We start from the raw sequence: 26,413 nt of genomic DNA, 5'->3' as shown, positions 1-26,413 counted from the left end.
AGGAGAGAGAAAGGTGAAGGGGTAGACAGGAGTGGACCTTCCTTTTGAAAGCCGTAACGCTAGAAATGCTCGTGGGCCCCAGGTGGAGCTGGTGGTCCCAGGGCAGCTGGTTTCTAGGAAACTTGTGCTCTACACAGAAACGATGCAAGAGAATTCCTAAAGTTTTGGCTTAGATCTCAAGGGTTGGTAACAGAGGGAATTAAAGGTAAATTTTCTTGGAAAATTCAAGCAAGATTTTGCACTGCTGGAGGGGAACAGTGTAACTCAAAGTGCAATTTGCCCTTTCATGAGAACACTATGGCTAAAATCCACAGGCTCACTGGACAAGCCAGCCAGCCCTCAGCCACCTCTGAAGAAACAGTGCTTATTTTCTTTAGCTCTGCAGCCATCAGAGGGAAAGAAGCTAAAGACTTCCCTACCCACTAAACTCACCTGCATGACTTCTTCTGTCCCTGGGGCCAGGCAGGCACAGGTACACTCTGAAAAAACCCAAACCTTGTAGACCTTGATGCTAAAGCGTAGAAGAATCTTTTTTGGCATCCAAATCTCTGAGGGGTTTCACAGGCAACTGCTGATGGCTCTACAGCCAAGTATTCTGCCTGTTTGAGAGGTTGAGGCGAGGGGGTGTTGTCTTTTGGAATCTGTTTTCCTTTGACTTATCTTTCAGTCTCAGGAATTCAGGACCTTTAATCTATTTGAGATTAAAGTCCCTTACAAATCCCTTCTGGCCTTTTTTGGGAGTAAAGAAGTTACAGACACCCTACTGCACATTCCTTTTGGTGCTTTTTTTTCATTGTAATTGAGCAACAAGTAGTGCTCCAGTTGTTGTGAGCACTACAATAAATGAGACAACTACTCTTAAAGTAACTTATAAAAAAATTACCATATTATCAAGTGAAAATATTAACGGGAGAACTTCAGTTTTTACTTCTTTAAATATACAAACTATATTCCAAGTGCATCACCCAAACATGCCAGGGAGGAGGAGGTATGGAATTACTGAAGCTTTCCCAGTCTGGCAGCCTGAGCACAGAATCTATTCATCTGGTGTTTACTTTGCTTGTGAAAAAGAGACTTTTTACGTCTTCAGAAAACAAGAGTGTAAAAATACTTAGGTGGGTGGATTGGCAAAAGTAAGTTCTCCCATGATAACCATTGAAATTAGTGGAAATATTTCTGTTTACTTCCCTAGGGGTTGGATTAGCTCTGTAATGCTTCTGTAATAATTATTTTTTAGCACAGTCATTCTTGGAAAATTACTGCTGTGGTTCTTTGCTTGACACATGGAGTTGGTGATTGACATTGTGCTACTGCACTCAGTACTGAGGCTAAAACTGTGATTCCTTTGGTATGTGTAGAGGCAAATAATAACGACTGTGAGCTATGCCTCAACATACTCTTTGTTGTCAAGTGGCACGCCTTGCCCACCATCAATCTGAAGAATAAAACCAGTGGTCCAACTAGTGTTTACAAAATTAGCTCAGGTTGGCTTTTAACTCACCAGTAGTGATTTACAAAGCAGCTGAAAATACTTTAGGCTCTCATTTTCAGTCTTACACATTTTATTGTGAAAACAGCCAAATACGGGACCAGTTCAAGTTTCCTAACTTTCTGCCGATGTGTCGTTTACTTTAGAAGTTTGGGTACCCTGGGATGTTAAATCAGGATCACAAGCCTTTCTGTCCAGCATTACTTTTTTGGTGCTGGTTTCAGCTGTATTGGTATGAGTTTCAGATGTGAACAACTACCCTTTTTAATCTCTACATCTTAACGTTTTCAAGTGTTGTGTCTGAAAGAGTACACCTTGGGACATGTCAAAGCAAGTAGCAGGGATTTGTTGACATTTTATCTCCAGCTTTCCCATATTTTTGGATCTGATACCTGGCTACTTCACACCTGAGCACATGCATCCGTCGTGTTTTCTTTTAACCACCCCCACTGTTGCACAACTATGCTGTCCTGCCTCCTCTTGCATCACCACAATGCCACATCAGAGTTGGTTTGGAAAGACAAAAGACTTCAAAGAGATCAGAACCTTCTCTGTATCAGATAGATGAGTGCAGTCTGTGCAGCATTCAGATGGTAGACAGATAGTCAAGGCCAGACTTTCAAAAATGCTGAGCTTACTTGCATATTTGCAACAGGGGCGTGGCAAATTCACTGATAACCACTAACCAAAGATACGTGCTTGCTTTGGTTGGATCACCTTAATTGTCCTGCACACTTTTTGGCATCTTGCTTATTTTCTCATGAATCTATTGTCTGCCTCTGTGCTACAGCTCTCAAGTCCCATCATCTTGACCTTTCTTTTCCCAAAGCACTATGCCAAAAGGAGTGTCTGATGGTCCCCACCTACCGTAGCTATGATTATCTCCTACACTTACCGTGCCCAAGACTTATTTTGCACCAGCGGATTTTGAACCCTATGTTAAATTAGGTCCTAATTTGTCTACAGTGGCTGTGCCTCCAAAATGTGATACCCCTGCTAGAAAAGAGGAGAGACATGCATTTACACACACATCACCTCTGCCTGACTTTTGATTGTGTCTCTAGGAGAGGAAATCCACTGTTTTCCCATAGCTAAGGCATGCAGTCTGTTTCATAGCAGAATTATTTTTCAAGGGTGTTCTTCGTTTTCATACTTTACAACCTTTGATTGCACATCCAGAGCTTTGGCTTCCTCTCCAAGCAGCTGCCTTGCCAAGGCAGTTGAATTCTGACAATTTCTGAGCTGGAATTTCCAATATTTGAAATTAGGAACTGGGCTAAAACCATTGACCAAAAAGCCTTTGGGTAGCAGTGATTTGCAAGAACTATGAACCTGGGACAAACATAAGTTCAAAGTTCTTCTGGCAGAAGGACTATTAAGTATACACAGCAAATACTGATACTGCTTGATGACTTCTAAGAGAGCATTTTACACATAACGGCTGACAAACAGCCGAGATTAAGTTCTCATTATGGTATGTTTTGTCAATAAGGATCACAGATTTTATAGAGAAACTATATTCAAAGAGCTGTAGCAATTTGCTTGACCGTTTTGGTTAACACTAAAAATACCACTTTCCTGCCTTCTTTATTTTAAAAAAAACAAACAACAAAACACAACTCCCCTGCCATTTATACTCCTCAGGTAATTAATTGGAAATGACCCAGTTACAGCATTGTCAAAGGGCTGACTAATTCCCATCGAACTAGGGAAATTCAGTCATCTGGAGCGCTCCCCTGCTTACCTCGGGCTGCTGTGCTTAAGGTTTTACTGGGCTCTGCAAAAAGTGCGTGGTCATATATACTGTACCATGTGTCCACAAATACCAACGTGCAGCAGCATGAATTAAGGGTAGGATTTCAGCCTCCATAATGAAGAGTCTTGCTTTTATGAGTTCAAGTCAGACCCTTAACTTTATTTTAACATAGATTTTAGTGTTTAATTATGTAATAAGATTTACTGCAGTCATCTAACAGATGTTGATTCAGGGTCAGTGTTTCTCATAAATTAGTTCTGAAAGGATTTGTTACTTCTGGGTCAGCAGATAGGTCCAGAGTGCAAAGGAAAAGGAGAAAAACAATAAACAGTGAGTTGAAGGGTTTCTTGGGATTCTTTCTTCAGTTACATATCCACATATTTTCATGATCTTAATGACTATAGCCACAGGAATGTTTGCTTTAACACTAAAGATGGCTCAGCCCAAAACCCTATATCCAAACATCTGCAAACCATGGGAAAGTTCAAACTTAGGCACTCTTTATTTTATGACCATGGATGTTAATTTTTCATACTAATATGACACATTTTTTCTAGGTCTCTGCAGTGGGAATTGCTGTGAACTCTAGCAGCACCCAAAAATGTTTTGTCTTCAAGTGTTTGTTGTCAGATGTATGTATGAAGTGCAGTTAAAGACCAGTGTTGGCCGACGTAGTTGTCATCACATATGTACGCTCAAGAGGTGCACCCACTTTCAGCATTTCCCATGTCTTTGGAAGCAAATCATATTGGTACATCCAACTGCTAGACCTCTCTACAATACACCTTGCTGGTGATGTTATCCATAATGTAATTAAAACCACATAACATTATATTCGTTCTTCTATATTTGTGGTTAAAATAGCTATTCCATATTAAAATATTTCTTCTCCTCTCTGTAATTTAGGCGTAGACAAATTCCTTTGAGACTGAAATCATGCTCTTTGTATCTTATTTTGCTGAGAATTGTTTGCAGGAAAGGGGTTGAGGCACATTTATTAGTGTTACTAGCTATTATAGGGCAGTTATAGCTTGCCAAATCCTTTATAAACACTGGTGAATATTCATAGTACACCTCAAATTTAGAGTATGAGAGACTAAGTGATCTTCTTGAGGCTGTACAAGATGTTATAGCTAGAGGTAGTATTATAACTTTGTTCATTCAGCGCATGCTAAGACTTCTCAACCTATAAAATCGTTTGCTGAACTTAATTGCCTTTGTCTTGGAACGAGTATGGGTTTAATACATAAAAAACTCCTAAGATGAATCCCAGCTATTTGTGCCAGCTCTGAAGTATTTCCCAGAACAGCAATCACACAGTGGCAAACTGCGAGTCCTGGACTCCTTGCAGAAGTGATGTGTGAGAGGAGGAAGAGCCTGTGGCCAGCTGCTGAATCTCAGCCAGCCAAGCAGCGCTGAACCTGCTCCGTGTAAGCACTGGAACACAGACTGGTTTCTGGAGGCTCCCCACACTCCATCCCTGCCACCGGGGACATCCTCGCAAGTGCTGATAGACACTCGTACCATGCAGCACTGTAAAGCTAAATAGCACTTTCCAGATTCAGGCTTGAAACTCCTGTTTTTCAGGAGTAATTCCGTTTAAGTCAATGGATTTGCACAATGGATTTACTGCTTCCAGAAGAGAATCAGGCCTGGAGAAAGACACACATTCTTTGCCAAGAATATCTCAGAGCCAACTGCTTAAATTGTGCAGTCAAGCTGCGGGGAGGTCAGGTGGACAGATGACAGGAACAGGACATACGGGAAGTCCCTGGTTCAAGCCTCAGCTCTTAAAATGATGTGCTGGGTGACCTCTGGCAAGTCAGTTCATCCCCTTATACTTCTGTCTCCCCATTTTCCTTTGTCCAACTTGTCTATTTAATTTGTAGTTTGTTCCAAGAAGGGTGCTTCACTTCATGTGCTGGGATAGGGCACTGACACCTCTCCTCTCCCTTGCTGCAGGGCAGTCTCAAAATCTTTGTTTCCTCAACATCCCTGACCCTCAGCTTCAATATCTGCAAGAGACCATCACCTGTACATCGTAATGACAGGCAGATCTGCTAGTACACCATCCTGATATTGTCTTGGGAGGACTATGGTCCTCCTCGGAACCACTTTCATGGTCACAGTTGGGAAGTGGAAGAAGGCCCTCACCTTGAACGCTTGCCTCACAGCCTTGATTGCTAAAGATGCTTTAAAATGAAAGCTTTGACCCATGAAAGCGAGGATCTGAGTCTGTGATGAGTTTAGCTGGCACTGAATGTGGGTCACTGGCATGAAAAGTGTCAAGGACTGGAATTTCTCTATGTATGGGTATGCATATGCATGTGTGTGCGTGATTTTCAGAAGCAGAGTCAGGCCAAGAACCAGCACTTCTGAAAAGCCCCATCTGTTTCTTTCAGCTCCTTCCCACAGCAGCTTGGTCATTATCAGTGGCAATTGTCCAGAGTCACTTGTCAAGCATGAAGCTGCCAAAAACGATTAAAACACAACAGTCACCAACACCCTGTACCAGCCAGCTGTAAAACTGTTTCAAAGAGAGTCTGATAAACACATATATGCTTATAATAGCCCTGATAGAGTCATGTGTTAATATTTCCTCTCTGCTTTAATGAACCGAACAACAGCATGAGATGCTGCAATTGGATATTCCTGCCCTTTTCTGTTGTGGCAACTCACAAGCTTTTTTGATGGCGAGGGGAAAGGGAACAAAGCAGGTGGTTAATGGGCTGTTTTTCTGTTTCAGTGGAGCATGACAGAGAGTTTCACCATCAGCGCTGCCACTACCGAGAGTTCAGGTTTGATCTCTCCAGAATCCCAGAGGGGGAAGCGGTGACGGCTGCTGAGTTCAGAATATATAAGGACTACATCCCTGAACGCTTTGATAATGAAACATTCCAGATTAGTGTCTACCAGGTACTTCAGGAACACCCAGGAAGGTGAGTGACCCACAGGAAAACCCCAATGAAAGCACAAGCACAATACGTCCCCTCAAGGAGTTATGTCCAATGCCTTTAGAAATACTAGTGCCATCAGCAAATGTGTTTAAGATCTGGGCTTAGGCATGAAGGTCATACAGTAAAATCTTAGACAATGCTAATGCAGTGGGCATGTAACTTCCATGTCTGGTCAGCCACCGAGGGCATGGGACAAAAGTGCCGCCCCATAAGCCTCTGCATACCCCAAGGAGCATCCACTGCACTATTGCTCCTGTCCCTGGGAGCACTCAGGAGCTGAGGAGCAAACAAGCCTGGCCATGTGCTAGTGTAGGGAAAGATCGTAAACTCAGAGTATTTCAAGATTTCTGGAAGACTTGCCCTCTTCCTCCTGCCATTTGTGGATCCTGAGGTGGCAAAACCACATCCAAATGCTTCCTTTCTAATTGTAGCTTAATTACTAGCTTTTATTATCAAAGGCACTCAAGATCTCTAATTAACAAAGACAGATGACACCATGCTTTTTATATTGACTGATTGTTTTGTGTGTGCAAAACTACAAGATGAGCTATTAAGTCCATTCCAGGCAATTATTAATGTATGCCAAGCTCCCTGACAGATCCTCCAGGGAACTTGAATAAGAACATATGTTCGATTTTCTCATCTGTTTTTAGTTCCAATTAATCAGCAATCCTAAATCATTTTGTTTCATTTGCACATATTTCTTTTTCATACAAATCCTAGCAAAAGCAAGATTACATTAATTTAGATGAAAAGTATTTACAGTCACGTGCTCGTTAGAAGTTATTCTCTAGGACTACTAAACATGGGGTAACAATACCATGACCCCAATTTAGGTTTATGAAAAGAGAAAATACTGGGGATTTAAAAAGGGGAAAGTCCAAAAGGGTAAGAAAAAATAGTATAATCAGGACTCTGGCTTTATATTTTTATATGAGCTAATAAAAATGCAGGGAAAGATTTTTTGCATTTTTTAATCCATTAAAATATGACAGGAAACCTTATCAATGCTTTTAAATGGTGAGAATTTCTACTAGCTTTGCTGTATGGTAAAATTATTTAACCACTTGTGTGTTTTCTTCCACAACTGAAATTCCAATTTTATGTGTCAAAGCTCATAGTTCTCATAACATTTCTAATGACACGATTATTTGCAGGGTTTGGGGACTATACTAATACTAATGTATTTTATCAAACAATGATAATTCAAACTATACTTCTTAACTAGGCTTTCCTAAAGGAAACAAGGCATAAATGTTCATAGGACACGTTAGACATCCTGATTCCTACAAGCATTTGTTTAATCCATCTTAGGCCCTTCCAGAGATAGAAACCTCCCTTGTATTTGAGTTGGTTGTATAGGTACAAGCCTGCAAGGAGATGTTTTCACAAGGCCCTAATCAGTGAGCCAGGTCATTAGGGAATTGCCAGAAACCTGCTCTTGGAGTAAATGTCCTTCTTTATCAGATGCCAGGGAAGTTCTCTTTCAGATCCTGATTAGTGTAGTGGTTGCCCACTAGGAAACCTACTGACAGAGTAAAGATTACATTTATTGCCTTAATTTTAAGACGGTACATCCACAAGTTTGTTAACACTATATTTAGAGTATGCAGCAAGGTACCCTCTGGGGATAGTTACAGGTATACAGCTGCTTGAGGCAGCAAGTGTTTCTGCAAACTGTCTCCTCCACAAATCCTTATTCCTAAAGGAAAAAATTTATGCTAAAGGTAGGCATGTACATGAACCACTGGGTGGAAGAAGTGAAGAATCTTGCTAATTATACAGATGTTCCATTCACAAGATTAGGTGCAATTTTCCTGCATCATATTCACCACAGGAACGCTATTTTTAATGAGTGTTCGTGCATATTCACTCATTGCATACGTTTTGGCACAGGCAAGGGTGATTTTTGAATAGTTTGTTCTGAAAAAATATTCCTGTTGGTTTGGATTGACCAAAGGTAAAAATATTGTCCCTAGCATTTGTAAAAATATTTGCTCCTTTTCTGCATTTTTCCCCTGACATTTTCCAAGCGGCTCTGTCACAGACCAGTCATCCAAGTCAGTGTGTCATTGGGCGAGTGGAGAAAGAAAACAAACTCTCTCCAGTGTTGATCAAAACCCAGCCATGTACTTTGATGCTTCCTTGGCTGTTTGTCTCATCCTGAGCAGGGTGGAAAGTCAGACCCATCAGACGTTGTTAGCAACAAGAGCAAAACAAAGCCAAACCCTCCCCCCAGTGCAAGCAAGAAAACCTTTGCTAGCGTTGGGCTTTATAGACTCCTCTCCTGAGAGCACGGCAGGTACAAAGACCAACAAAACAACAAATGATTTTTCCCTCTCCCCATGCTCTTATGATGATACAAGAGCAGTGGGGTCTCCCAGGAGACTGGTAGAATTGCCTTTCAGGATCTGAATCACCAGGTGTTCTCCCAACCCGTGTCTGCCGACTACGTGCATCCCCTGTTTAAGTGCACCAAGGCGCAGAAGATCAGTGCCAGGCTCCCCAGAGGCAACTGCAGCATCATCTTTTCTTCATAACACAGGGATCAGGACATCTTCCAGGGCCACAAAAACAGCATAAGATGCAGCTGGAAAGCCCAGTCTGGGGCTAACTGAACATTTTTTCCTTTGAGAGACACCATTGGATACACTCAAGGCTTTATTTTCAGTAAAATCTCAGATGAGCCTCCAGTTTGGAGGATGTGATGGTGTGCCCTCAGTTCAAATAAACCATAAGTACTAGCAGTTCCAACAATTAGTGACTTGCTTTACGTGTTCAAACAGGTTGGCATGTATCAAACCAGCAACATCTCATCTGCAATTTATCATCACTAAGAAATACAGACTTAGGTCTTCACGGACAAACAGCTGCACCCACAGCAGATTTTTCTGAAATTCTGCCTCTCAATAGGGTCAATATTTGAACACAGGGTGGAAGCTCTTCTCCATCTGCCTACTCAGTCATGGGCAGATACACACTTAACAACCATGGCAGTAAAAATGAGAGCCCAGCCCTGTCCTTTGTAGTAGAAAGCTTGCCATTCTGGACTTTTATATCTGTCAGACTGAAGATATTATTACAGGTGTTTACAGGAATCCAGACTAAATGATCAAATATTCTTTATGGCCTTTCCAAATCTATGAATTCATTGCGAGGCAAGCTCTTTGAACTGGCAACATCTCCTTTATAAAAAGGCACATACAGCATTCTTTAGGCACAAAGCATCAGTTATTTGCTTTAAGCAAACAAGTACATTCATGAACAAAAATGTTCCTAATATGATAAACACTGTGAAAACAGTTGATGTTTTGACTAATATAACATGTCTCAAAGTTTTGTGTGCATAACCTAAAGTCCAGTGACTCATGTCCAACTTCAGTTTGGTCTTTGTGGTTCAGTTACCCAAAAGCCTGGGAAAGAGTTTGATAAAGCAACTGGTTGAGGTGGGCTCTGAGCAGCAGGACATCAAGTCCCTGCTTCCAGTCACAAACCCTGCTACGGGAACTAAAAGTTGCCATCAAGGAGCTGGGTGCTGCTCAAGCCTCTGTCTCCTCTCTCCTGGGTGCTGCAGGAAAGCAAAGTAAATTCCAGTGCACGTCACAGGGCACAAGGCACACTGCAAGGTGTTTAAGGTCATTTATCTTGGGCATCTACACAGGGAACACGTCAAAATAAAGCTTGTATATATGGACCTGAGAAAAGTGAACTTTGATACTTTTACAGTGGAATCATGAAATGATTTGTGGACTGTTTTGCAAAAGAAACGTCCATTACTCTCAGACTCTTCATAATTGTTGGAAGAAATGGCCAAAGCAAGAATTTCAAAGGGACTTAAGTGCTGAAGAGACATGCAGGTATGTAGTGGGATGTAGCTAAGCAGTTTGGATACCTAGCTGCTATTGCAATTGATAGGAACTTGTGTATTTTCAGAAAGTACCCATGGACCATGTCAGTCAGGGCATCATCCTCAATTTATTAACCTGAAGCTGCAGAAAAAATACAGACTGTATAGCTCCTCTCAACATCAGAGCTCGATCCTGCCCATCTGTCTCCACCTTCAGAAGTTAAAATGCCTCATCCCAGAGTTACAGCTCCAATTTCACTGGACCCAGCACTTGCACCGTGGAGTAAATCCCAACCCCTTTGAAGTAGATGGGGAATTTTGTTACTGGAGAGAATAAAGGCAGGTACTTGACCAGCCTTTGGTAATTGAAATGTAGTTGCTACATGTTCACTTTGTGGCCATTATGGATTTCATAGGCTTCAAAGGCAGTGAATGATTTCAATGCTCATGTTACCAGCCCTACAGAAAAATAAGACCTTGCACGATGCATTCCTGGGTTTGACTTGCAGCTGGAATGCTTTAGTTTATGCTTCAAACTATACCACTTCTGCACCCAGATCAAACCTGAGCCCCTCTCCAGATCCCTTTCTCTTGTTCATTTGAGTCTGTTTCCATGTTGTGGGTTGAAACATGTAATTCTAGTAACTAAGAAAAGCTTAGGCCCACCCAACCCGTGAAGCAGATGTGCCTTATTTTTGAAGCTTTTTTGTAAGTACCAGTGTGATCATTCTAGGGATGGTGCAGCAGAGACAGGTATAGTTTTAACATTGTGCCCCAGCACCCTCGCTGTATCTGCAAGTACTAGCAACCTCTGGAAGGGCACTGGCAATAGCTTTTTTGTGACTTATCTGCCAGTCAGTTGATAACTGAACTCATCTCTTAGCAAGCAGCAAGAGAACTTTAGCATGGAAACCCTAGTTACCCCATTCAGACCATTCCTAAAAGCCACTGCATCCTGCAAAACCTCTGACAAATCTTGAACTCACTTAGCAAGGCACAACTCTTCACAGGCACTTGAGTAGCTGCAGGAGGCATTTTGCATACCCCAGTGGGCTCTTGCTCAGCTAAGTGATGCACTAACGAACAGCAATTCAGTGCTGAATAGAAACAGCTGTATATAAAGTGTCAGAGATCTGCATATAACCTCATTTCTCTCAGCACTGCTTTTACAAGAGGCTTTGGATTTAGGAAATGTGTTGCATCTCTGTGTAACAAACTCCCATTGCCACTTTTAATCAGTCTTTGAAACCTAGGATCTTACCCTCTCAAATGCTACATAGAAAAGGAATTTCTTCCAATATTCGACAAGATTTACACAGATCTGTTTCACTACCAGTACTGCCAGTTTCAGACCAGTCCTTGGAAACCATCTCCCAGGAATTGTGTTCCTGCTGTGGCCATCCCTTCACCTGGAGGAGACCCCAGGCTGTGTTTGGCTCCTCGCTGGGAGCACGGGGAGGGTTTTTACTAGTGGGAAGGGAGTGGAAAGGATAAGCAGAGGATCCCAGGCACACAGGGAAGGGAAGGTGTGGGAGGAGGGCTACATCAGGTCTATGAACAGAGGGTGTTGCAAACGTGCCAGGGAGAGGCCCAGGGAGGTCCTGGGGCCCTCTCAAAGTAGGAAAGTCTGAAAAATATTTTCCTAAGCTTGTCTTTCGACAGCTGCAGCTGACTTGAAGCAATGACACCAAGCAAACTGGAATCTGGACACTGTGTGGGTTTTTTTTTTTTAATCCAAACAGATGTCTTCTAACCCCAGATTTCCTCTCACTCTCCCAGGATGCCCTTTGTGCCTTCTCCTCCCTCCACCTGCTCAAACCTGCACGTGAATTGCCCCTATTCCTTCCATGCTGGCTCTGTCCTTAGGCTGCCTGTTAGCAAATTTGTTATATTGCACCGTGCCTGTGACCCAAACAGCCCCTCTGGGATTGGAATACCAGTCAAGAGGATCAAATGGTGCTTTTGGCTTAGTGGCTGTGGCTTACATGCCAAGTCAATAAGACATTGAACATAGCTGTTCCCCAAGAGTTTCTCACTTTAAAATGGAAGGAGGAGGGTTGACCCATATTCGTGAAGCGATTTGAAATCTGTTGCAAGCTGTCACGGTGTGGTTATTGTTTAAAACACTGCTAGATCTGTAATTTAAACTAGCAGGTAGGGATTAGAGTGGTGCAGCTGCTGGGCAGGCTTGGTGTGTGTGCTCTTTGGGCTGAGAGATCACCTGAATGCAGGCAGAGGACTGCAGGACCTGCTGGCAGTGGCCCTGGGCTGGCTCCTGCCAGGACACAGCCGGGTGAGCCAGAGCTCCAAGTGTGCTCCCAACCCAGAGTGCCAGCACATCACCAAAACTGGCTTGTCTTGCAATGTAATGAAAGTTGCCAAGAGTCCCCTTTTTTTTGCTGCTGCCTGTCCTTCCTTCCATTTATTTTTATCCCATTTGGAAGTACTCATTAGTGTTTATTACCGCTTGTCAACCAGCAGCTTGGAATAACAGAGCTGACAAGGGGGATGGGGAAAGGGAGTGAAGAAAACAGATGCGAAAGAAGGTGCTGTTTGGTAAGAGGGCTACCCTAGAGCAGGGTAGACCTTATAGCATTATAGCCCATAAGTGCTATTGCAGAATTGCCAACTCTCATATTTTCACCGAGTCTCTCTTTTTAGTCTATGTTCTTCTGCATGCCCTAGTTCATCAAGTCAGGTGAGATGCTGCGCTTCTGATTCTTGAATACATTTCTAGTGTTTATGGCTACAAACCAAAGTGCTAGAGATTCCCGGTCACACACAACCCTTTGGCACCTCTGTAACTCCAGCTGCTTTCCAGACACTATCTCCCGTTCATCCTCTTCAGGCACTCTCACTTTACAATACTTGTTATTCACCCTTGATTCCAGAAAGCACCACATTTACTAAGGAAATTCATAGACCACACAGCAGTTATGTGACCTGTAGACAAACTGTCCTCATCTTGGGCTCCATTGACAGCCTGATGCTTAAGAAAACTGAACTGAAAGCCTCGAGTTTAATCATTGCTAAAAGCTTTGCTAAAAGCTTTGAGGCTCCCATTGATGTAAGTACTCTGAACACTGAGCCATTTTGATGTGGTCTCAACAATACATACTTGTGGTCTGGATCCAGACTTCATCATTTATGTAACTCTAACCTAGACATTAACATTACCATGTTCCAGCTTAATTTTCTGTAAAAAGAGGATCACATCCCTCTTCCCATGTCTTAGTCTGGTAGGAGGTCCAGTGCAATTTCACACATGCTCTGAAGTTCTCAAATGAAGGGACTGAATGCAGGGCCAAGGAATCAAAGTGCTTTTCTGCCTCCTGGTTGCAGAGTCATCGTTCACATTGCTCAAAGAATGCTTTAAATATGCGTACAGCTGGTTGGTAAGGTACCAGCGGGTGAGCTGTGCACTAGAAACCTTTTCCCTTTGTGCTTAGATCTTTATCTCAAACCTAAAACCCAAACCAGCCACCACGTTAGACTTAACTAGCATTATCTTATATGACAACTCATTAGATGGGAGCTCTCAGATCAATTATTGTTTAAATCTAAGCAAAATAACGTTTATTTGCCATGTTTATTATGTTTTGTCCAACAATGATATCTAAAGGGCTTGCTGTCTGTTAGCTACTGATTTAACCCTGTTTGCCGTAAGTCTTTGGAAAGGAGGGCATTTCACTTGGAAGGAAGTTGCTCTTTTAATAGAACCAGGGGGTTCTTTTCATCAGAACAGGCACTACAATCTCAGGAGCCTCTGCTTGCAACACCAGGCAGGTTGTGCATCCCATCTCTGGCTGCTGCTGGTGGGCCAGAGTGGAAAGTACTGATCCAGGAGTGCTTGAACTTCTCCAGAGAGCATCTGACACGGGGGCCTTTTTGGGGCCAAATGTTCCAAGTGTGTGTGGGAAGGACATTTCCCTTCAGTGAGTCCCTTTGATCTCTCTCACTTCAGGCTTCCCCTCTAGGCCTATTGTTTGCACATTGCTGTAACTACAGGAAAACAAATGCATTATACAATTTCCCAGACTGACTCACCCTGGTACTTGATGCCTCATGTTGTCTGGTTACCCTGATTGCATCATGTCAGCATGGGAAGCTTAAAGGTTGTTTCTTCTGAGTAATATTGCAGTTGAGCAGTAGCTAAAACCAAGAAAAATCATCATTATTGCTATTAGTTTCAACCTGCAAAGTACAAGGGAGAAAAACCAAGCAAGCCAAGTCCCTATTAACTAAACATTGTGTGAATCATGAGTTCCAGTCAAGGGCCATGCTTAAATGATGCAGTATGTGAATATAAAAACCCTTTACTTCTGGAAACTTGGACTCGGCCATTGGAATGGGGACCATACTACTGCCTCGTCTGCAGCTCCCCTGGGATGCATTTCGTTCAGCATGTTGTAAACAGGGAAGGGTGGGAGGTAGCCATGCGTCTGCGTCATGCACAGTGGGAGCAGGGCCACTGCTTCTGGGTGGGGATGAAACCCCAGGAAATTTGTACCCTGGTTAGAGTTCAAGCATCTTACATTTCTGCAACTAATATGTACGTGGAGGGAGGGTGCTATCCATATTGTTTATCTTCAGTTGTCCTAGGTGCATGCAGCAAAGCTGACTGAGCTTCAGAGAGCAGTTTCCAACACTGAGACTTCCCATCACTGCACCATGACCCCTTCCTGAACCACCCGCGGGATCCCCCATGTGTTAGCAACGAAGCGTTGAAGGAAGTTCAGTTCTGATGTAGGGCTTCTTCCTCAACCCAAACCTTTGTTTAAAAGAAAGCAAAACTTCCTTTCCCTTGTCTTCCTCCATAGCAGGGCCATGCTCTGGGAAGGGAGGAATTGTAATTGTCACAATCCCATGCTTGCAAAACATCTCTTACAAGCGTCAAACCTTGCTCTTTCTGAATTGAGCTGACGCAGAAAGCCACTGCTTTCCCTCAGGCTGCCACGTGCAGCACTAATTGCACCCTCAGCAGCATTAGCTGTGTCTACGTATTGAGCTGTGTCATAAGCAAAGCTTAACAGCATCATGTACTGGTGAGGAAATGACAGAATCCTCCTTTTACGCACTCTTGGTGATGTGCTCACGTGCTCCATGAGAACTAATTTCAGAAGTTTAATTTAGTGTAAGCGAGCACAGAGCCAGAGGCAGTGACATCCGTTGGTTATGGAGGAAATCCATCATCTCTTACACACCCTGGCCCACAAAAGTTGAAAGGAAAACTAGGTAGTAAAAACACTGCAATAAAACTCCGTTTCTGTTTTGAGTCAGCTGCGTGGGACAAAAGCTTCTGATTTTTTTGGTATCTCACAGAGAAAAGAACCACTAAAAGCTATGCGACAAAAACTTCTATGCTGACAACACTTCTCGGATCCATTTTTGATCACTTGATATTTCATGCAAACGAGGCATTGTGTAAACTAAGTTAAATATCTAGATTTGCACTGGAAAATCAACAGTGACAAAATTAATAAGACCTTTAGGCTTTGAGGACGTGATTAAAGGTTTTTTTCAAGGATATGTCTTCATTTAAAAGGATATAATTACACTTAAACAAGTTATCATGTTTTAGCTGTAAGTACAAAAGCCACTATTACAGGACTTGTCTAGACACTTCCACTTTGTTTCTTTGTTCTCCTTGTAAAGTTGTTTTTTATACAGGAACTGCACCACTATTTTTTCACTATTTCTGTCCAACCCCTATCTCTTTCTTAACTTCTGATAAAAGAAGATTCCTTCCTTTATAGAACCTTTGTTTTCTCAAATTTCCATTTTATAGAAATGTTTTGTAAATCCAGGAGGATTTCACCCTTTTCAAATGCACATAAGCCTCTCTATTTCTGATATTTCTCACTTTCTGGTATTAGTTCTTAAACTAGAACAACTCAACAGTGACCTTTAAAAAAAAAAAAAAAGCAATGAATTAAAAGAAAATTGTCACCCAAAGCAATTCAGACCTGTGACTGTGCAGAGGGTTATTGCCTCAATCAATTATCTGTAACCTCAGACGAACAAATTTAGAAAACCATTACATATGTTAATATATACACACACCAGTGTTCCAGCTGGCTTGCACCAGTGCTACAATTATGCATAAAAGTCAGGAAATTATGTGTGGAAAGGATAATGAGCAGCATTGTCTGCCCAATTACCAAGTTTGCATATGCAAACAATAATTTTGCAAATCTGTGCCCGGCATGCATTTTTTTCTGCTGTTGCATCAGCAGCTCTAAGGTTAACTGTAGCAGCAAAGTAACTCAAAACCAGCTCAACTCTGCTTCAACCCATCCTCCCTTTTAAAAGAGAAGAAAAGTGTTTCATCTGAAGGTGATTAGACAGGAAAGCACGCCAGCCCAGCTCCGGCATAATCTGCCTATTGCTGAAAGGCCAACCAACTGTGTTGCTTTAAGCATGTATGTGAATACCTATAAAGACTCCAGTGGAAAGCCTGGATAACTGGGAATGATGTTTCTTTTGCTCAGGGATTCAGATCTGTTCCTGCTTGACTCTCGAACAATCTGGGCCGCAGAAGAAGGGTGGCTGGTGTTTGACATTACTGCAACCAGTAATCACTGGGTGGTGAATCCTCAACACAATCTTGGCCTGCAGCTATCCGTGGAAGGCATCGACGGTGAGTGTCAGTCCTGTTTTTTAGCATTAGGGAGAAAGGGAGCTGATTTATGAATATATAACAGATTTCAGAATCCTGGATCCAAGGAGCCACTGTAACTTTACACACACTTACACTAACTCCGTCTGCTCTGCTGGAGCAATCAAGACTGGACCCCTAAAAGCACAGACAGATACATCACAAACAGAGCTTTCAAAGACAAAAATAGGTGGTAAGCATATTCTCATCTGTTATTCATCTCAATAAAAATCAGGAATCTAGTTTCTTTTTATACTCCTGAATAATCTAGGTTAAAATATAAAAAGGAACTTGCTGCTTGCTCAAAATAGATTAACAAAATACTTGAATTGGCCTGTCATCAAAGTCAGAAACGCCAACTTGCAGTATTTAAAAAGTAAATACAGAGATACAGGAGCTGATTGTCTGCTTGTCTTCTGTAACCATGTCTCCTGGCAGAACACCTTTGCACTCACAGTTCTCCACTGTACATAAGATTTTTCCTTTCTGTTTTGTATAGCAAGGACATGTCCTTCCTTGCTCCCAAAGTTTCATTCTGGATTTAGACCAACTGTGTGCATTAACAAGAAAGCTGCTTTTCACCTGAACTTCGTATGAGAATCATGCACTGCAAACACAGCAAGATTTTGATGCAACATTATACGCTTGGGCAATCCCCAAAGCTTTAAGTCAATTACATATATTAAAAAAACCTTTCTTTGTATCTGCCACTACATATAGAGATCTCTAAGCGTGAAGCTAATACAGTTTATGTAAAAGAAATTCTGACATCACAAGCACCATCCAGATGAAATTATACAAAAGAAGTTAATTAACTGATATTTGTATTTCTTTATAATCTTGCCAGATCTGTCTATCAACATGTGTAACTAGGGTGGAATCAAAGGATATTTGTTTACTCTTAGAAAATGGGGATCAGCTCAAGCAGCAAGCAGAAGAAACATTTGAGTGACTCAGTAGCCTTCAGCGAGCTCTCAGCTCAGCATCCGAGATGCCTTACTCAGCAGCTGCCCTCTTAGGTTTACTTAGTTTATTACTGAAGATGCTGGTTTTGACAGTATTTTAAAAGCAGCTACATAAAAGCAGATAAAGCTGTGCCCTCTGGTTCAAGAGCACAGCTTTAGTTCTTTTGGGAGAAGTTTATCATTGTCTAATAGAGACTACATGTGTATCCTTGTATTTAACCTTGCTTTCTGGATGTATAGGAAAATAAGAAAGTGGATTTTCCCCATCTTTATTCAAAGAAATATGCTGTCACACATACATAACATTATATGCCTTTTTTCCCCTGAGGAAACACTGCACCGTAATGGTCTTGAATGTGACATGTTGGTGTTACTTGAGGAATTCATTGGTCACATGCCTACTTATTGCTGTGCTAATGCAAATCCATTAAACATACTGGTGTGAAGCTAGGTCCCCTCCCTGCAAACTGCTGACTTATTCTCTAGAGACATGGTAAGGGTAAAATAATTTACACTGGACAAGCCACAGCTGTAGATGTACTTCCTATTTTAAACAGCTTTGGGAAGCAGAAAGGCTTCTTTGAAAGGGCAGGAAAAGCCATAGGAGCAGGATTGAGTGAGCTCTAACTGCTGCAGCTGAGCTTGATTTCAGGAAATAAGGCTTCTATCTGGCAAAGCCTGAGCACAAGTGGAACTACTTATATATTTAGCATTAGCTACTTGCTGAAGCACTTTGTGGGCTCCGCTTCAAACATTTAATATTAAAACTGTTTGGACAAGTTTCCAGAAAGGAGCTTAAGCAGAAGGTGAAGAAGTTGTTGATGTGTGTCAACCTGTAAATCTCTGTATGTGAGTTTTTCTGTTTTCACCCAAGCTTCCCTGGTGCCCATTCTGAGATTAATTTTCCTTTATCTAGCTTGCAAGACTTGGCCACGCTGGGCAGTCTTTCTGCTCCCAAGCTCCCATTAAAACATTTCTAAAGTCAATCCTCTCCACAAATCCCATGTACTGCAGCTTGGAACTTGCACACTGGGCTACACACTTTTAGGAAAATAGAGTGTACTCCAGCCGAGGCTGGACCGTGTCTTGGCCTTGAGCTTTGACCACAGCCCCTTTTCTTTTTTTTTTTGCTTCTGTCACATTTACCAATCTTTTGGCCATGTGCAAGAGCTAAGATGGAAACAATCCCGTGAAGCCAATAATTTGTAATCTTTGGCATTTACTTTATTCATCTTAAAAAAGCAGTTATAGAATATTACATCAAAATACTTCAGGCTACCAGCTTCTTTTCACACAGCAGTCTGAAACTAGCAAGATGAGCAAATTTTTGTCAGTGGGCTGTAGAGCCCCTCGCCTGCTGTCCCTGGCTGGGCTGCCTTTCAGGAGAGTGGCAGCTGTCCTTCGGCGTATTTGCTTTGTTGCTGACAAGGCCCAGCTCTGACTTTAGCAAAAGGATCACAAAAGCCATTAACATAACTTTGACTTAGCAGCAGCACTCGGTAGCTTGGCACAGAATAATTCTGGATATCACCCCTGCATTTCACAACAGCACCCAGACATCCTGCAGAGGCAACAGGGAACAACATTAAACTTCACACTGCCACCCCCTCCTTGCATCTTTCGTAAATAATTGATGTAATTCTACAGAGAAACCATCTAATTGTCTTTTACCAAAACCCTAATTATTTTTAGAGCTCAGGACGAAGGAAGCATGAACAGCAATCAATAAGCTTCCAACAAAGTTACCGGGTACGGCAGTGCTGAGATACAGCAATAAGCAAAATGTCTCTGAACAGCTGAACTATTTGTTTTACTCATCTACAGCGTATCTGGAACTCTGTCAGCATTTCATACAAGGCATTTTTATTTTAAGTTAATAACCTTCCACTGGGAATTTAGTGTTCCTATGGGCTGAGTTTTATGGTTCCTTTTATAGGATCACTTCAAATTATAGGTTGGTGAACTTAAAGAAACCCCTCTAAAGAATGCAGGAAAAGTTAATGCTAAGCGGATTTAGGGTAAAATAATTATATGTAGGACTATTTTATGTAACTTTTACACTCAGATATAGAATTAATTTAGTTGTGCTGAGCCGCTCTTGTCAGAAGCAGCTTTGCTGATCAAGTCCAGGCCCTTGGTGGACTGACACATACAGACATGCCTAGGAATCACCCCTGCCAGCCAGCTAGCATCTCTTCTCCTTGTTATTTTACTATGACTGCTGAAAACGAAGTTACTGCAGGCCTTCTTATCAGTCCGTTCCATTATTAAGGGCAAAGCATCAATCCCAAACTGGCGGGTCTTATTGGAAGGCATGGCCCACAGAACAAGCAGCCATTCACAGTAGCTTTCTTCAAAGCCACTGAGGTCCACCTCCGCAGTATTCGTTCCACGGGAGGGAAGCAAAGGAGCCAGAATCGATCAAAACCACCGAAGAACCAGGAAGCTTTCCGTGTGTCAAACATTGCAGGTACAGTACAAGTTGCTGGGACTGGGTGTGGGGTAATGCTCTGCTGGACTTGATGCTAGGTGGGAATGGTTTCTCCCATATTCATCCTCTTTGTTTTCTTTTTGGTCTAACAGTAGTGTTTCCTTGCTGGTTTGAAACTATTTGGGATTAGTGATTATCCCAGAAAAGTTAGAAAAATAACGCGTCTTTGCAACAGTGTTAAACTGAGGGATTTCTTAATCCAATTTCTGAAAAAAAGCCATCTAAACAGAAATTCTATTTTTCTTCCACATGAAATTAAAAATTTTTCATTTTGAAATTTAAGGTAGTTACATTAAACCAAAGAGTAAGTGATGAACTTAACATATTTCATTAGATCTGAATCTAAACGCTGTAGATTTTCAAAGTTTGCGAGTTTAAGTTTAGCCCCAAAAAGTTGTGCACAGAAAACCCATTCGTTGCTCAGGATAACCACAGCTATTTTGGGGGTAGCTGTGCTTCCTAATATGGAAGAAATCTCCATCTGGCATTTGAAACATTTCAAAAGAACCCAAAACCCCACACATGCAACATGAAACAGAGGAGCAATGACACCTTAGTCCCTGTTGGGACATTGCTAAGGGCTGTGGGTGCTGGGGCAGCCTAACCTAACAGATCGCCTTTTACCCCGTGCAGAGAACAGCAGCAGCGACCAGCGACAAGCCTGCAAGAAGCACGAGCTCTACGTCAGCTTCAGGGACCTGGGGTGGCAGGTAAGGGCTCTGAGGGGACCGGGGCACGAGCTGGAGTGCCTTTGCACATCACTGATGGAGGTACAATAGTGAGATCAAGACAATAGCTGGATTCTTTATTACTCCTTGGTTGAAAAAGAAAAAAATGTATATTGCCTTTAGCATGGTTAAGAAGTGCTTCTGCAAAGCAATAGCGTACAAATATTTAGCGTGAGACTGGCAAGAAACCAAACACACTTGAGTCCTGAGAAACTGTGGCCCTGAATTTCCTCTGGCCGTGCTGAAGGCGCAGACAGCTCTCCATTTTTATCTGTCAATTTTTAGACCTGGTTAAAATACACTCATTTCTGGAAGCTTGTACCTGCATTTCAGCAATTAATGAAGTGATGGGTAAAAAACTAAACACTAAACTAGCACCTTTGCAAAGTGGAGCATGTCCCTCCAGAAAAAGCAGCCACTTTAGATAACATTAGAAAGGCCAGCGTGCCAGAGTATTATTTTTAAGGCTACTGTAATTGTATGTAGATGTATGAATTGTTAGAGCTATGTACTGTTCTACTTTCTCTTACATCACACGATATTTATGTCTTTCTCCACTAATATCTTCAATTTAATAAAGGACTGGATCATCGCTCCAGAGGGCTATGCTGCATATTACTGTGAAGGAGAATGTGCTTTCCCGTTGAATTCATACATGAATGCTACAAATCATGCCATTGTACAGACACTGGTAGGTGCACTGTAGCTCCTAGTATACAGTTATTTCTGGTAGGTGCCACTCGGAAATAAGTTTATACAGAAAAAAAATCTCTAAACTAATAAGAGAAGGGAAGTCTGCATTAGCTCATGATGATGCCTGCAGCATCTGGCTAAACATGTCTAGCCAAGTGGCCTGAATTAATAGTTGGCTAGGAATTACCCTGTCTTTGCTGCAAGCACTGACACGCTCTCTCTAGTTTAGAAGGGCCATATGATAAGACATTTAGTGGTGGTATAGTCCCACTGCATGGGAAGGAAAAGCCAAGATATGAGACCCATTATCAGCATCTCTTGGAAAAGATCTGTAAGGATCCACTGTATACTGTGGCCAAAGTGAATTTGGGGAAAGGATTGAGGAAGGGGTCCGCGAATCCCAAAGTTACACAGCCCAGCTGCTCTGTGGGTGTATTTATTTTATGAAATTGTGCAAAGACATCCAGATGGGAGCCTCAAGCTGATGTGTCCTCGTGACACAGCGCCTGCGTCAGGAGGACCATGGGCTGGGCGACACGCTTGGTCCCAAGCACCTTGGCTCTGTGGCAGCCCCAAATGAGCTGCTAGGAGGCCCTCTCCTACCCGCTCGAGCCCAGCGCACATTTGCAGGTATGAGAAGGCAGACTCCACCTTTTCATCTACATCCCATGTCCTGTGCACTTTTAAAGAGCAATGTTGCAAAAAGCATTAGGGAAACTAGAAGCATCTATGTTGCTAGGAGAAGAAATATCTGCATGTTTTTCTCCTGGTGGATTGTTTTTTATTTGCTTTTCCCCCCCTCCCCTTGGAGGTCTCGCAGAAGGGAGCAGGGGGGAACCCGCAGCCTTGGCCCCGGCTGGGTCTTGGTGCTGCTAGCTGCAGGGATGGGGGCCCCCGCCCTGGGCTGATGGGATTTCTCACAAAACCTCGCCCGCACATCCTGCAGAGTTTATCGTAACTGGTACGCTTCTGTGGGACGCTAACTGCTCTGACAAATGGGAATTTTCTAATGAAAACCTGCTTCACTGAAAGATTTCCAACTAGATCTAACTTGTGTGCATGCGTCAGCCTCCATATATGCAGGGAACATCTCAAGATGTTTGTACACAAAGCCAGGTGTTCAAAACATGTCTTGAGTGTAAGGGACAGACACAAGGTTGCCTGGGAAAGAAAAATATGGGGGAGGAGAGGGGAAAAGTAAATCTTAACATGCCTCTACTTTCATTCCCCAGGTTCACTTTATAAACCCAGAGACTGTGCCGAAACCCTGCTGTGCTCCGACACAACTCAATGCCATCTCAGTGCTCTATTTTGATGACAGCTCCAATGTTATCTTAAAAAAATACAGGAACATGGTGGTACGAGCATGTGGCTGTCATTAGAATTGTAGGAAAGGAAAGAAAAAAAAAAAAGAAGTTATTTGTAAGGAGTTGTTTTGTATGGCTACGTGGGGGAGGGGAAGACCTTAGCACTCCAGCAATGGGTTTCAAAAAATCCCAAACAGTTTTTAGGACTGGGCTTCTGAAAGTTCAAACAATGGAGCAGTTTCTGGATCTAAGTGGCATTTGAACACATTTTGTTTTAGTTTATTACAGACAATGAGCTTGTAAACTGAAACAAGCCAGAGAAACCATTTAAAACCAAATCTGCCTACAAAATTGGCTCCTGCAATACATACTTTTGCAAATGAGTATTTCTGAACATTGCAAACTCACCAGCATTGATTGTGAGTTAAGAAAATAATCTAGCCGAGGTGAGATTGTGCTGTGACTAATAAGCATGTGTAGTCCCTGTAACACAGTTTGCAATAAAATAAGTGAACGAAATATACCTGGAGTGAACAGGTATTTTGTTAGAGAATTATTACCTCCATCCCTCTGCTTCAATTTCATAAGTAAAAGCAAAGACCAAGTACATGCAGCTTTCAGTTTTAACGTACACTAGGAAAAGCTGCATCTGGATTGACACAAGTTCAAAGGACAAGATTGGGCTAAGAAAAAGAAAAAACAATTTTCTAATTGGCAAGCAAAAGAACTGAAGAAAATAATTCCAAAGAGCAAGAGTTTTTCTATGTACTTTTTCTGTCAACAGAGAAGGAAATTTCCTCTAAGAGCTAGAAAGAATTTGAATTTCCTCTGAACTTGAAAAAGGAAAGCAGCAAAATGTTAAGAAACAGGGATTAAACCTAATGTTTAGCTGAGTGTATCATAAGCAGTTATGGAGTTGTGAAAGACAGCTAAAGATCCTGCTCCTGTTTGGAAAACGTCCATTAACTTCAGTGACAGAACAAGTTCCAACTTCTTTGTGAAAATACGGAGGCTCAAGTGCGGAAGGTGCCATAAACTGGGACATGCACCCAGCACCACACAGACCCAGATAGAAACAAGCTAGGAAACCTTACTTCCCAGGGTTAGCAATTATGATAAATCCCCTGCTCTATTATTGGCTTCACCTTTTAAAAAAAATGTAAAAAGTAAAGAAAAGAAATCCCTTTCAAGAGCCACACCAACAAGCTAGAACCAGAAGCAAGAAAGTGTCCCCTCAAGGCTTTTCTTTTTCTTTCTTTTAAAGTCACAGGTTACACAAACATCATGCTTATGTAATTAAAACCCAATTAAAGCTGTTGTGCATAAGAATACAAAGTAGCAGTAACTAATCACAAACTGATTCAAACCTTTGGCATATGTTGTGATTACAAAAGCAGGAGTGACATAAATTTCACCAGAGAGATAAAAAAGAAAATTCTGTCCAACAGAACACCAGGCCCTCAGCACGCACAGCTTTAAATCTCCAAACTTCAAAAACCTAAACCTCCCAACACATGGGTCCAGAACATAATAAATCCCTGGAGATGGTTCTCCCTGCCCAACGAGTGGACAGGATGATGCAGCCACAGCAGGAACTTGGCTCCATGTCTTGATTTAGAGGAGAGTTGGAAAAAGAAGATAAGTGACAGCAACCACCTGCTTCTAAAAATCAGGCACTGCTCTTCTTCCTTTAAGTCCCAGATCAAATCCTGACCAGATGCCTTGCTTTAAAAGAACAAGCAAAGGAAGAGAAAAATTTTAACTATGAAATAAGTTGGAAACTTGTTTCTGATGCTCCAATTCTAATCACATTTAAGTTGACTGGTGTTTTTCCAGCAGTTTTCCAGTAGCAGGATTAGGCTCATGGGAGAGTGGAATTCTCTCCATGACATTGGTGCGTTTGGAGTAGGGCCTCAGTGAGCAGCTGCCTACATTGCCAGATGTGCCCAACCCAGGCCACTCAAACATCTGCAGGACCAGCCTGAGCTATACGGCACACACGCTCCGCAAGCGCAACTCCAGCAAACTTCCTAACTGCCCCAAGGTGAGAGCGACCAAATAGTTATACAGCCAAGTGGCAGGACAACAGCTGAAACCAAAAGACTGTCTGTCCCTGGAGCTGGCAGACAAGACCATCTGTGATAAAACAACAAAATCAAAACTGCTCTCAGTGCATCCGAGTGAGGTGCTGAAATCACAGACCAGAAGCGTCTTTTGACATTGTATACATACACGGACCAGTGCTTCTGTAAACCTCCTAAAGAAAGTTAAGGTGCTGCCTAGAAAGTTAAAAGCTAATCATGCCTGAACTTCCACTATTTAGTAGTCAAGGATTAGTTTTTCTTGTGGGTGTTTCAGTGTTGGTGGTCACTGCGTTGGTGTATTGCATTTTTAACTTGGACCACAGTATCTTGCTGTATAGGATTCATATATTAAATATTATGTGGGGATTGTTTTTGTTTTGGGTTTTTTTTTTAAACATAATAACAGGACTTCTGTTGCTAGGCTCAACATCAACTTTACCGTTTGTACATTTTTATGTAAATAGTTGTCACAACCGGAAGAAGAATTATTTATTTCCATCTCTGAATTCCTTTTCAATCACATCCAGGAAAAATTAATCTCAGTCCCTTAACACATTTATTTCCTTATTTAAGAAGATATTTATTAACAGTTGGCAAAAATGCATACACATTTCTGGTTCTTTTCATAGCACAGTTGTCAGAAGCCTTTTGTACAAACTAGTAAAATAAATAATTGCAACTCTACAAAAGATATCCCAAGAACATTGTGTATCTGTGTGGTTATTCTCTCTGTATTCAAAGACTCTTTTTAGCTGGGCAGTGTTTCATCCTGAGCCTCCATTTCCATGTGGATATCTATGTACGGGCAAAAATCAGCACATGTAGCTATTTGGTATGGCTCCTTCAGTCCAAATACAACAGAGAAGGAAGAATGCAAAAAACTATGAATATGTTTTGCAGACTGCACTGCAAAGATCCATGATTGAATTATAGTGCAGCTGTCAGCAGCTGTTTCAAAGAAGCAGGGGGTAAATTAGTTCTGTTTACTGCTAACATAGTTCAGAGATTTAGTCATCCCAATAAAATTATAGAGGCACAAGAAAGGAAAAAAGCAACTCCAAAGGAACATCAGCCAAGAAACTGACATTTTCTAATTTAGATTGTTTTAGCATATTTCAGAGATGCTGCTGGCATGAGGTTTCCTACTGTGGATACCACATCACATTGCAATGGAGGCAGCTGAAAAAAATAATATTATAAATCCCTGTATTAACTAAACTTTATATCTTCAGGGCATAACAGCAATTTTTGGGTTGTTGTTTACTTTGAACTGTGAGCAGAGTTGTACCAGTTTACGTAGATGTATTTGCCGATCCAGAGGCTTAAATCATCAGCATTTTAGAGGTAGCTACCATCTTCTATAAGCTATTGCAAATTCATAAGGAAATTTTCTTCGTGCATGGATCTGAAGTCCAGCAAAGCATCAGACCTTTATTGA

The 26,413-nt window shown here is 41.9% G+C and overlaps 1 protein-coding gene across 1 annotated transcript in view; it reads left to right on the top strand.

Moving 5' to 3' along the window:
• The window catches only part of BMP7 (bone morphogenetic protein 7), a 44,064-nt gene extending 18,394 nt beyond the window's left edge, over positions 1 to 25,670 (top strand). The window contains exons 2-7 of the mRNA XM_069871635.1: positions 5,992 to 6,184; positions 16,541 to 16,689; positions 19,945 to 20,142; positions 20,797 to 20,873; positions 21,472 to 21,582; positions 22,817 to 25,670. Coding sequence (XP_069727736.1) covers positions 5,992 to 6,184; positions 16,541 to 16,689; positions 19,945 to 20,142; positions 20,797 to 20,873; positions 21,472 to 21,582; positions 22,817 to 22,966 — 878 coding nt within the window. The 3' untranslated portion in view covers positions 22,967 to 25,670. The remainder of the gene's footprint in view (positions 1 to 5,991; positions 6,185 to 16,540; positions 16,690 to 19,944; positions 20,143 to 20,796; positions 20,874 to 21,471; positions 21,583 to 22,816) is intronic.
• The last annotated feature ends 743 nt before the right edge of the window (positions 25,671 to 26,413 follow it).

This window comes from Phaenicophaeus curvirostris, chromosome 18, assembly GCF_032191515.1.
Source record: "Phaenicophaeus curvirostris isolate KB17595 chromosome 18, BPBGC_Pcur_1.0, whole genome shotgun sequence".
Taxonomy (NCBI): domain Eukaryota; kingdom Metazoa; phylum Chordata; class Aves; order Cuculiformes; family Cuculidae; genus Phaenicophaeus; species Phaenicophaeus curvirostris.
The sequence above is the reverse complement of the archived record's forward strand: the minus strand, read 5'-3'. Positions and strand labels throughout refer to the sequence as shown.